We start from the raw sequence: 12138 nt of genomic DNA, 5'->3' as shown, positions 1-12138 counted from the left end.
GTTGTGGCAGCAGTACATTACAAGACATAATAAAAAACTTTAAATTACAATAATAAGAGTATAAAAATAAATTAAATAAGTAGTGCAAAAAGATAGAAAGGAAATAGTAAGATAAAGTTCATGGGTTTATTCTCCATTCAGAAATCTGATGGCAGATGGGAATAAGCTGTTCCTGAAGTGCTGAATGCGTGTCTCCTCCTTGATAATAACAATGAGAAGAGGGCATGTCCTGGATGATGGGGAGGCTAGTGCCCATCAGGCATTAAAAGATAGCATGGACCTTTACACCACACTTCATGTGTCCAATTTGTGTCTCTCTATTTACAGGTTGATTGAAATGCAGAAGAATGAGATCATACGAAAATAAGGAAGGGCCGAGCTCAAAGAAGCGACCGTGGCTGAAGGCCGACACGGCCTCCGGCTCGAGTTCGGCGGCGGGCGGTGCCAAGGCGGCTAGCGAGAACAAACTGGAGGAGAGGCTGTACTCGGTGCTGTCGCAAGATCGAAGAAGATGGAGGTGCATAGCCACCAACCCCGGATTTGGGACGGCACCCACTGACTGACTGATACACGTATATACGTCACCATATACAACCCTGAGATTCATTTTCTTGTGGGCATACTCAAGAAATCCATAGAATAATAACTATAATAGGATCAATGGAAGACTTCCCAACTAGGGTGTTCAACCAGACTGCAGAAGACAGCAAACTGTGCAAGGCAAGAAAGAAGAAACAATAATAATATGAATTAATAAGCAATAAACATTGTGAGATGAAGAGTCCTTGAAAGTGATTCCATAGGTTGTGGGAGCATTTCAATGATGGGGCAAGTGAAGTTATCCATTTTGGTTTAAACGCCTGATGGTTGAGGGGTGATAATTGCTCCTGAACCTGGTGCTGAGGATCCTGAGGCTCCTGTACCTTCTTGCTGATTGTAGCACTGAGGAGAGAGCATGTCCTGGGTGATGGGGGTCCCTGATAATGGATGTTACTTTCCTGTAACAGCGTTTCATGTAGATATGTTCAATGGCTGGCAGGGTTTTACTTGTGTTGTGGGCCAAATCCACTACTTTTTCTAGGATTTTCCGTTCAAGGGCATTGGTGTTTCCGTACCAGGCTGTGATGCAACCAGTTAATAGACTCTCTACTACACATCTACAGAAGATTATCAATGTTTTGGATGTCATGCTAAATCTTTGCAAACTCCTGAGGAAGTAGAGGCACTACAGTGCTTTCTTTGTAATTGGCCCTACATGCTTGCCCAGGACAGGTCTTCTGAAATAATAACACCTAGGAATTTAGATTTGCTAACCCTCCCCACCTCTGATCCTCCGAAGAGGCCTGGCTGATAGACCTCTGGTCTCCTTCTCCTGTAGTCCACGATCAGTTCCTTGGTCTTGCTGACATTGAGTGAGAGGTTGCTGTTACGACACCACTCAGCCAGATTTTTAATCTCCCTCCTATAGGCTGATTCATCACGACCCTTGACTCAGCTTACCACAGTGGCATCATCTGCAAACTTGAATATGGCATTAGGGCTGTGCTTACCCATACCACTCCAGATCAAGTGTAAAGCAGGTAGAGCAGGGGGCTCAGTACACAGCCTTGTGCTGCACCTGTGCTGATAGAGATCACAAAGGAGATGTTGTTGCCAATCTGACGTGACTGGGGTCTGCAGGTGTGGAAATCGAGGATCCAACTGCACAAAGAGGTATTGAGCCAAGGTCTTGGAGCTTATTGTTTAGATTTGAGGGGATGATGGTATTGAATGCTGAGCTGTAGTCGATAAAGAGCATCCTGGTGTATGCACCTTTGCTGTCCAGATGTTCCAGGGTTGAGTGAAGAGCCAATGAAATGGCATCTGCTGTGGACGTGTTGCTCCAGTAGGCAGATTGGAGTGGATCTAAGTCCCTACTAAGGCAGGAGTTGATATGTTTTATCACCAACCTCTCAAAACACTTCCTCACAGTGGATGTCAATGCTACTGGGCGGTAGTCATTGAGGCAGGTCACCAAGCTCTTCGTGGGCACTGGTATAACAGAAGCCTGCTTGAGACAGGTGGGCACGACACACTGCCGATGCGAGAGGTTAAAGATCTCAGTAAGCACACCAGCCAGTTGATCAGCAAAGCTCTTTAGTACATGGCTGGGTACCCCGTCTGGGCCAGGTGCTTTTCGTGGGTTCACCCTCCTGGAGGTCCCCACTATCCAGGCCATGCCCTTCTCTCAGCCTCGGTCCGGCAAGAGAGTCAGTATCACAATCAGGTTTACTATCATTGACTGTTGTGAAACTTGTTGTTTTATGACAGCAGTACTATGTATGACAGGGGTCCTCAACCTTTTTTGCGCTGCGGACCGACTTAATATTGACAATATTCTTGCAGACCGCCTGACCCGGCAGGGAGGGGTGGGGGGTAGGGTTGGCAACACACAAGAGTAGCAGTCAAATACGTTGGGTTTACCCTGAGAAAGACTACCATGACCATGAAGCCTTGCGCGGGCACCAGTGTGCATGCGTGACTTGCACATGCGTGTTCATGCTGATTTTTTTCTACAAATCGTTTTTGGTGATTCTGTTCGGGGGTGGGGGGACAGTGTTAATCACGACCAGAACATAGGTGATAAGTGGCTAATACACTCAATTTTGTTCCTAAAAGGGTTTATCTAACAAATTTAATATTAAACACACAGGGCATATTTTCCTCGCATGAATATAGTGATAAGTCAATTATCAGAGGAGGACAGGGGAGCTTGAAGTAAGTGTTGAACAAACTTCCAATAGAAGTGGTAGAGGCAGGCGATATCATCATTTAACGAAAAATTGGATGGGTATATGGACAGGAAAGGAATGGAGGGTTGTGGGCTGAGTGCAGGTCGGTGGGACTAGGTGAGAGTAGCGTTTGGCATGGACTAGAAGGGCTGAGATCGCCTGTTTCCGTGCTGTAATTGTTATGCAGTTATATGGTTATATAAGTCACATATAAGTCAATAGCATCATAACATTTTAAGTAACGTTTGGATAGTAAACACACTGCGCATATTTTCCCCGTATGAACATATAAAATCATTGCAACACATCAATATCACTGAATCAGTGGGAGCCCTGGGCTTGTTTCCCTGCAACAAGACAGTCCTATCAAGGGGTGATGGGAGACAGCGATACTCGAAGGGGGTTCCTTATGTCCAGTCTATTCCGCAATTTGGTTTTCATTGCATTCATTGCAGAAAACTCCGCTTTGCAGTGATATGATGTTGGAAATGGAAGCAATGTTTTCAGTGCTTTCGTGGCTATCTCAGGATATTTAGCCTTGACTTTGATCCAGAATGCCGGCAGAGATGTTATGTTAAACGTACTTTTTAGCCCGCCGTCATTTGCAAGCTCGAGGAGTTGATCTTCTTCCCGCGCTGACATGGATGACGCGCTGGTAATGACCTCAAGCTCAACAGAGGGCGTGACAGGGAATGAGGAAAGGTGCCGCTGACTCATATTGCAAATCATAACATTTCCTCGTGGCCCGGTAGTGCACGCTTTGCGGCCCGGTGGTTGGGGACCACTGGTGTATGACATAAAAATCACTATGTTACAATAAATAAATAGTGCAAAGGGGAATAAGTGAGGTAGAGTTCATAGATTCATGGACCATTCAGAAATACTATGGCAGAGGGGAAGAAGTTGTTGCTAAAACATTGATTTTTGGTCTTTAAGTTCAGTTCAGGTTCAGGTACAGAAGCCTAAAATCCCACACTGGCAGGTTGAAGAAGAGCTTCTTCTCTTCAACCATTCAGTTCTTCAAGGTCAAGATGTTCCCTTTATACTAACCTCGAGATTCATTTTCTTCAGACATTTACAAAAAAAAACAAAGAAATACAATAGAATTTACAAAAAACTATACATCAGCAAAGACTGACAGGCAACCGATGTGATTAAAAAGACAGACTGTGCAAATTAAAAAATTAATGCTGAGAATATCTGTTGATAGTCCTTAAAAGTGTATCAGTAGGAGGTGGAAAAAAACCAAAGCACCAGAGGAAATCCACGTGGTTACGAGGAGAACGTACCAACTGCTAACAGACGGCGGTGGGAATTGTACAATGACTGGTGATCACTGGTTCTGTAAAACAATCTGCTAGCTCCTATACTACTGCCCTACCTCAGTATATTAGTACAGTAACACTATAACCACTTTAAACTACAATGGATTTTGTCTTTTCTGTTCCAATTGTGTTCTTCATTGTAAAACTTGTGTATAATTTATGCTTTTCTGTGTAAGCTGCTTATCTGATGCTGTGTGCCTGTGATCCTAATGCAAGTACATTTTTCACTGTACTTGTGCATTGACAATAATCTTGACTTTGACTATAACAAGATCACTGCCCAAAGCTTCTGCAGCATTAGACAGACAAAACGTAGTTCCCATAAGCATACCTGGGCTGGAATCAAGTGGTGTAATGTGATGTCCTCTGGTCTGTAGAGTCTGCAGTCAGGTTCTTTGAGAGATTGTTCTAAGCCTTTTGCAGAGGATTCCTGATCGTCATCGTTCTGTGCAATGTCACTACTGTCACTGTTATTTGTCTCGTGGGTGCTGTCATAGTCAGAGGTGGCTTGAGCAGGGTCATCTGCAAGATACAAGCGTTTAAATAGCCATCACTACATTGTGTCTCAACGCAGGACCTGCTGCCTCTTGGCCCACAGACTGGAAGTCTTGAAATGTTCTGTAGCAACACAACTCTGACTCCCTTAGGGTCTGCTGATCAGGGCCTCACCTTTGAGGTTAGTAAGCTTGCAGATGACACTAAAATAGATCGTGTCCTGCACAATGAAGACGGTTCTTAAGAATTACAGAGAGAACTTGATCAGCTCAGTAAATGGGCAGGAGAACGGCAAATGCAGTTCAATTCTGAGAAGTGCAAGATGTTACAATTTGGGAAGACAAATCAAGGTGGGACTTTCACAGTGAACAGGTCCCTTTGGAATGTTGTAGAAAAGAGGTACCCAAGAGTACAGGTACATACATGGTTCACTTGAGAACTGGTTAAATATAATACACAACAGTGTGGATTGCAGGGAGTCTGAATCTGGCACTAGTAAGATTCAGACTGCCGACAAGGAGGGACACTGAGATTTTGTGAGGAGCAGTGATGCAGACTGAGTGGGGAACAGTGAGAGAGACTGTGTGGGGAACAGTGAGAGAGAGTGTGGGGAACAGTGAGAGAGAGTGTGTGGGGAACAGTGAGAGACTGTGTGGGGAACAGTGAGAGACTGTGTGGGGAACAGTGAGAGAGTGTGGGGAACAGTGAGAGACTGTGTCGAGAACAGTGAGAGAGAGTGTGTGGGGAACAGTGAGAGAGAGTGTGGGGAACAGTGAGAGAGAGTGTGTGGGGAACAGTGAGAGACTGTGTGGGGAACAGTGAGAGAGTGTGGGGAACAGTGAGAGACTGTCGAGAACAGTGAGAGAGACTGTGTGGGAAACAGTGAGAGAGAGTGTGGGGAACAGTGAGAGAGAGTGTGTGGGGAAAAGTGAGGGACTGTGTGGAGAACAGTGAGAGAGACTCTGTGGGGAACAGTGAGAGAGAGTGTGGGGAACAGTGAGAGAGAGTGTGTGGGGAAAAGTGAGAGACTGTGTGGGGAACAGTGAGAGAGAGTGTGTGGGGAACAGTGAGAGAGACTGTGTGGGGAACAGTGAGAGAGTGTGTGGGGAAAAGTGAGAGACTGTGTGGGGAACAGTGAGAGAGAGTGTGCGGGGAACAGTGAGAGAGAGTGTGCGGGGAAAAGTGAGAGACTGTGTGGGGAACAGTGAGAGAGAGTGTGGGGAACAGTGAGAGACTGTGTGGGGAACAGTGAGAGAGAGTGTGTGGGGATCAATGAGAGAGACTGTGAGGGGAACAGTGAGAGACTGTGTGGGGAACAGTGAGAGAGAGTGTGTGGGGACAGTGAGAGAGAGTGTGTGGGGACAGTGAGAGAGACTGTGTGGGGAACAGTGAGAGAGACTGTGTGGGGAACAGTGAGAGGGAGACTGGGGAACAGTGAGAGAGAGACTCTGTGGGGAACAGTGAGAGAGACTGTGAGGGGAACAGTGAGAGAGAGACTCTGTGGGGAACAGTGAGAGAGACTGTGTGGGGAACAGTGAGAGACTGTGTGGGAAACAGCGAGAGAGAGTGTGTGGGGAACATTGAGAGAGAATGTGTGGGAACAGTGAGAGAAAGACTGTGGGGAACAGTGAGAGAGACTGTGGGGAGCAGTGAGAGAGACTGTGGGGAGCAGTGAGAGAGACTGTGGGGAGCAGTGAGAGAGACTGTGAAGGAACAGCAAGAGTAACTGTGAGGGGGAAACTGACAGAATCGATGTGCAGTAATATTGACGGAGTGTGACTCATTACCATCTGCTATGGAGGGAGATTTGGAACACAAATGGAAATGGGAGGAAATGACTTATTGCTATTATGAGTTTTATGTTGATGATAAATAATATTCAAACAAATTCCAAACATTCTCTGTAAACTAACTCAATACATTTGACTGGGTCAATGCTGAGTACACAAAAGCAAGCAAGCCCTTCTACATCAATCAGCCCAGCATCCTGTCTCAGAATGCTCCCGATTTAACGACAACTTCCACTGTCAAGTAAATGAATACTAACTCTTAATTAAGTTTAGACTGATACTGGTTTGAAGAATTACCTGTCCGGTGCAGTGAGTGCACTGTTGTCTCCACTCTTCCCCCCATGCTTTCCGAGTGTGCCAGCTTGCTGAATGGCCGACCACAACTGCAACATCAAATAGACAGAAGTAGGCATTTTTAAATAATGAGTGGTCCTAGGTGCCATTTTGCGCTTTCTGCTTCCGGGTTTGAAATCAGTTCCCTATGTAAGGGTACAGCCTTATTCCACTGCTGCTCAGAGGCCACTCATCTCCACAATTCTGCAGAGCCTGTGGCTGTAAGGTTTTCACCACTGTCATCTCCTCAAAAGGTGAGAGTAGGAGGCCTTCTCCTTCTCCTCCACGTGACCAGTGGCCCGATGCACCACTGATAATCTCTGGTTTGTGCTGTAATAGTGTTACACTGATACTACATAGATTCACAGGCACAAATTCACACCTTCATATACATTGCTATCAACACCCTGGCTTTAAAATCCTTTTCTGGACCCTTCCCAGGCTCACTCCTTTCTCCCTCTGATGCCCTGTCACCTTCCCTCTCTCCTATTCTCTACTCTCTTCTCCTATCAAATTCCTCCTTCTGCAGCCTTTAACTCTTCTACCTATCACCTCCCAGCTTCTTACTTCATCCGCCCCTCCCCTACCCAACTACCTTCCCCCTCACCTGCCTTCAATTATCACCTGCCACCTTGTACTCCTCCCCCTCCTCCCACCTTCTTATTCTGGCTTCTTCCCCCACCCACCCTTCCTTTCCCGATGAAGGGTCTTGACTTGAAAGGTCCACTGTTTATTCCTCCCCCTAGATGCCGTCTGACTGCTGAGTTCCTCCAGCGTTTTGTGTGTGTTGCTCTGGATTTCCAGCGCCTTGAGAATCTCTTGTACTTACAATTTGCTTTTTATCTATGCAATCTTTTCTTGACAACCCCTCTGAGGTTTTGTTCATTACTCAACTGTTCCCTTCATCACACCATGAAGTTCCAAGCCTTCAGTGACCTAGATCTCAGACTCTGAACTTGAATTTCCTTTCAAGTGCTCCCTCTGCCCCTTCAGAAACATTATTCCTACACTTCACTCCCAACTCCCAGATCAAATGCGACACATTCATTTTTTCCTTCATTTTGAAGCACGTGGATCCTTATTTGTAAGATGATAATGTACATCACATAAATGCAAGTTGATACTGCAACAACTTGAATCCATTCCACTAAATGCATTTGGGAAATAGCTTTGAAAGTCAAGGTAATCATATCAAATTTCTCAGTAACGATTAGAATGAGTGAACAGTCTGCAGTTTATTCTTTAATCCCAAAAAGCAAAGCCTGAGAAGTTTTGGAACATTTCAATAGTGACAGAAAAGGTGTTTCAATAGTGGACAGAGTGTGAAGCAAAGGGGTGAAAAAAAAGATCACCAATAAAATCAGTTCAGGAGATGCTGCTTTAACCCAAGCATGTGAGAATGGAGAACTTAGTAAATGATTGCTCTGGTGACAGGCTGGATTAGGAAGGAGTTAGCTGGATGAAACTATTGGATGGAGTGCAGATTTGGGTTATGGTTGGCTGAAAAAGGGTGGAAGAATGGTTATATCAGTTAAGTTTAACAATCTGGTTTCATGTAAATCTATGCTTTAAATCTGTGCGCCTTTGGATGGTCAACATTGACCTGATAGTCAATTTTAGACATTATAAATTAGAAACAAGGCTTAGTCTAAACTTTGCTTTATCACTAAAACCACTGTTCCATTCTGAAGTACCCTGACAATAACTTTTAAGTGTTCTGATGTACTTTGGCTGATATTGAATTCCCTGTGACTGCAACAAATTTAAAGATTCATTTCTGTTTTCCTAGATCAGTGTCTGCCTACACTCACACTTACTCATTTCATTCAATTTTTCAAAGCATATTCAAAAATACCCTAGATTTTTTATTGATCCCAATCAACTAATTGAGAACTACAAAACATGTTGAATTTAAGTTGCATCAAATATGAAGAACAAAAAGGAAAAGACATTTACAGGTATGAGCAATGTGAAATAAAACAGAAAATGCTGCTGACACTGAGGCTAACTACCATCTGTGCAAGGAGAACTGCAGATCGAAGAAGGGCCATTGATCTGAATGCAGTCACAGATGCTGCCTGACCTGCTGAGTATTTCCAGGACTTTCCACTTTTAGTTATGTTCTTGTGATAAATAGAAGCAACTTTCCAGCAAGATCTGTAAAATCACCCACTCCAGAGGTGAGTTGCTCTAAGAATATCATCTCCTGTCCAAATGGACAACTGTTCTACAATGCATATCAAATAATTTTATATAGACAATATCATATGATTAATATCAATATCATTTGACAAAATATACATATAGCATCCACTTTATTAAGTATACCTGTTCACATCCTCACTGATGCAAATATCTAACCAGTTAATCATGTGAAAGTATCTCAATGCAGAAAAACATGCAGACATGGAAAAAGGAGCTCAGTCGTTGTTCAGATCAAACATCAGAATGGAGAAGAACTTGATCAGAGTGACAGATCGTGGAATGATTTTTGGTGCCATACAGAGTGATCGAGTATCTCAGAAACTGCTGATCTCCTGGGATTTCTAGAGCTTATGGAGAATGGTGTGAAAAAGAAAAAAAAAGTCTATTAAGCAGAGATTCTGTGGTTGAAAATGCCTTGTTAATAAGAGAGGTCAGGGGAGAATGGCCAGCCTGGTTCAAGCTGACAGGAAGCTGAGAATTACTGAAATCATCATCAGTGATCACTTGTAGTCGAGTATGATTCTTCTCCTGGTGGTTGATCTGATCACTTGGGGGTCTTGAGATGACAGAAGGGTACATTGCCCACAAGTCCTATTGCAGTGTTGATAGGTGTAGGTGCTGAAGTGGTGGTGGATGTAGCTGGCTGGGCCTTTCCCACTCTCTCCTTACATTGAAGCTGCTTAGTCTCAGGTATTCTTCGAGCTGTGCAGTCCCCTCATGGACAGTTAAATAACCACACATTACAACAGCAGAATGCAGAACAGCACCTCTGAATGCACAGCACATTGAACCGTGAAGTGGATGGGCTACAGCAGCAGAGAATCACAAACACTAGGCACCTCCTGTACCTGATAAAGAGGCCACTGAGCTTAAAAGCAGCATTTGAACACTGTTGGAAAGTGCCCATTTACTCTTAACGAGCAGAAATTATTCGCCAAAAATAGCAGGAACAATTTTGAAGGTTGGCGTAATGAACCAGTAACATTGCTAAACTTAATTACTTCGACTAACACAGCAGGAAACAGGCCCTTCAGCCCTCTGAATTCATGCTGACCATCATCCGCATAACACACACAGATTCTAAACTAGTCCCATTCTATTGCCTCCATATCCTCACCACCCCACCCCCCAGATTCTACCACTCACCTACAGACCAGGGGCAATTCACAGCAGTAGATTACCCTGTCGACTGAAATGTCCTGGGGACATGGGAGGAATCTGGAGCACTTGGAAGAAACCCATGCAGTTACAAGGAAAGCGTGCAAACTCCACATGGGCAGTGCTTGAGGTCAGGTTTGAATCTGAGATATTGGTGCGGTGAGGCAATGGCTCTATCTGTTGCAAATCTCTTTTGTAGCAGGAAGATGGCAAGGGATTCTTCAATATCCTTTTTTTTCTACTTTAAAAACATTGGTGGGAATCCTTAACTGAGTAAAGTAAAAATGGATGTCTAATTGGTGACTGGTGACTTGCCAACACTCTTGTCACCCATGCTGCTGTTGAGTAAGTACAAGTTCAGGTTCAGATTCATTTACTTATCACATGCACTTTGAAACATACAGCGAAATGTATCGTTTGCGATAATAACCAACATACAACATACCAAAGGATGTGCTGGGGGCAGCCCAAAAGGTGTCTAATGTGGACAGCCCAGCATGTCCACATTAATCAGCAGAATAAAACAGAACACAACAAGCAACAAAACAGCAACTACAAAACAAGCCCGTTTCCTTCCTCACACTCACAAGGACAGCCCTCCAAACCCAGGCCTCTGGGCTTCTACTCTCCAGGCTTCAACTTTTGGATTCGCAATCATTCTTTGGGCTTCGACCTTCTGCAAGTGTTCTCAATGCAGCCCATTTTCCTTCCACAAGCCCAACCGCCAGGTGATAGACCAATAAATATGCCTTCCACTCTTCAGGGTACAGAGAAAGAGCAGTGGGTGGATTACTTTCCATATCTTACGGCTGTCTCACAATTCCTCTGGTCTGTTGGGACACCTGTCTCCAGATGGCCAATGGAACAGGAAAGACAAGGCGAACTTGGAGTCTAAGAAACTCGTCCTGCTTCCTTAACAAAGCAAAACAGACTCAAGTCAGGTGTGGAGACCATTAAGTATTCAAGGAAAGAGCATCTGGAGGTAGATGTCTTATGGAATGAAGGTTTCCATCCCTGTTATTTTGCTGAAACAGCGTATTGGAGAACCCATTATGTTGCACCTCCAGTGATTCAAGTTATCAATAAACTTGAATGTTACCAGCTTTTCCTTTCCTTCCAATAGAGTTATACTACAAGGAAAATGATCAGGTGGCATTGCGCCAATGCTGATCCCATTTGAGCTTACTTTCTGTTAATCTCACTTTCATTATTTGCCCAGCGCACTTCACTTTACACATAACAGCACAGGGAAGATGTTTTTAAAGCACCTCAGTTATCAGATTGGCTCTATGATAGGAAAAATAATTACAACACTTTGAAGTATATCCACTACTTTACCCAAATGACTAGTGAAGACCTGAGTATTTAACAACGTTAACAGTTTACCTATTATCAGCTTCTGTGGGCTATGAACGACATGAAGGAAATCTGTAGTTGAACCTGACCAGAGGGTTTAAAAAGAGGATTTTCATAGCAGTCACAGAGTCCATTCTCACATCCGGATGCGAGACATGGACACTCACCAAGCCAATGCAGAAGTCTCTAGATGGTTGCTATACACGAATGCTCCGGATGGCTCTTGACATGAGTTGGCAACAGCACATGACGAACGTTGAGCTCTATAACAACCTACTGATGCTCACCACTAAAATCGAGGCGAGAAGACAGCAACTAGCGGGGCACTGTCTATGCCACCCCGAGCTACCTGCCAGTCTAGTCACCATATGGGAGCCCAAGCACGGGAAGATGAACCCTGGGCGCCCTCCCAAGACTATGGTCAACACACTCCTAGAAGACAGCGGTGCGGCTAATGTAGATGAACTGAACACACCGATGAGGGAGACGGAGAAGTGGAGAGTCCGTCATCGTGCCCGACGCCGGCCCCCTAGGCCTGAGTCAACGTAGTAGTAGTAGTAGTAGCCTCTGTGACTGATGTATCATTAAGGCAGAGAATGGAATCCTCACTGATTTGGTTTGATGCAAACAACACATTTCACTCTATGTTTCGATGTACATGATGTGATAAATAGAGTTAGTCTGATCTTTACCAGATATATTCTC

The 12138-nt window shown here is 44.5% G+C and overlaps 1 protein-coding gene across 6 annotated transcripts in view; it reads right to left on the bottom strand.

Annotated features, from left to right (window-relative positions):
- Nucleotides 1–12138, bottom strand: part of pde3a (phosphodiesterase 3A, cGMP-inhibited) — a 538978-nt gene that overhangs the window by 66393 nt on the left and 460447 nt on the right. For all 6 annotated transcript variants that reach the window (XM_072241233.1, XM_072241234.1, XM_072241235.1 and 3 more), the window contains 2 exons: nt 6679–6764; nt 4428–4618 (listed from right to left, as the gene is read on the bottom strand). In XM_072241233.1, the coding sequence (XP_072097334.1) occupies nt 4428–4618; nt 6679–6764 (277 nt within the window). The remainder of the gene's footprint in view (nt 1–4427; nt 4619–6678; nt 6765–12138) is intronic.

Source organism: Mobula birostris, chromosome 23, assembly GCF_030028105.1.
Source record: "Mobula birostris isolate sMobBir1 chromosome 23, sMobBir1.hap1, whole genome shotgun sequence".
Lineage (NCBI taxonomy): Eukaryota > Metazoa > Chordata > Chondrichthyes > Myliobatiformes > Myliobatidae > Mobula > Mobula birostris.
This window is presented reverse-complemented; position numbering and strand designations above follow the sequence as displayed.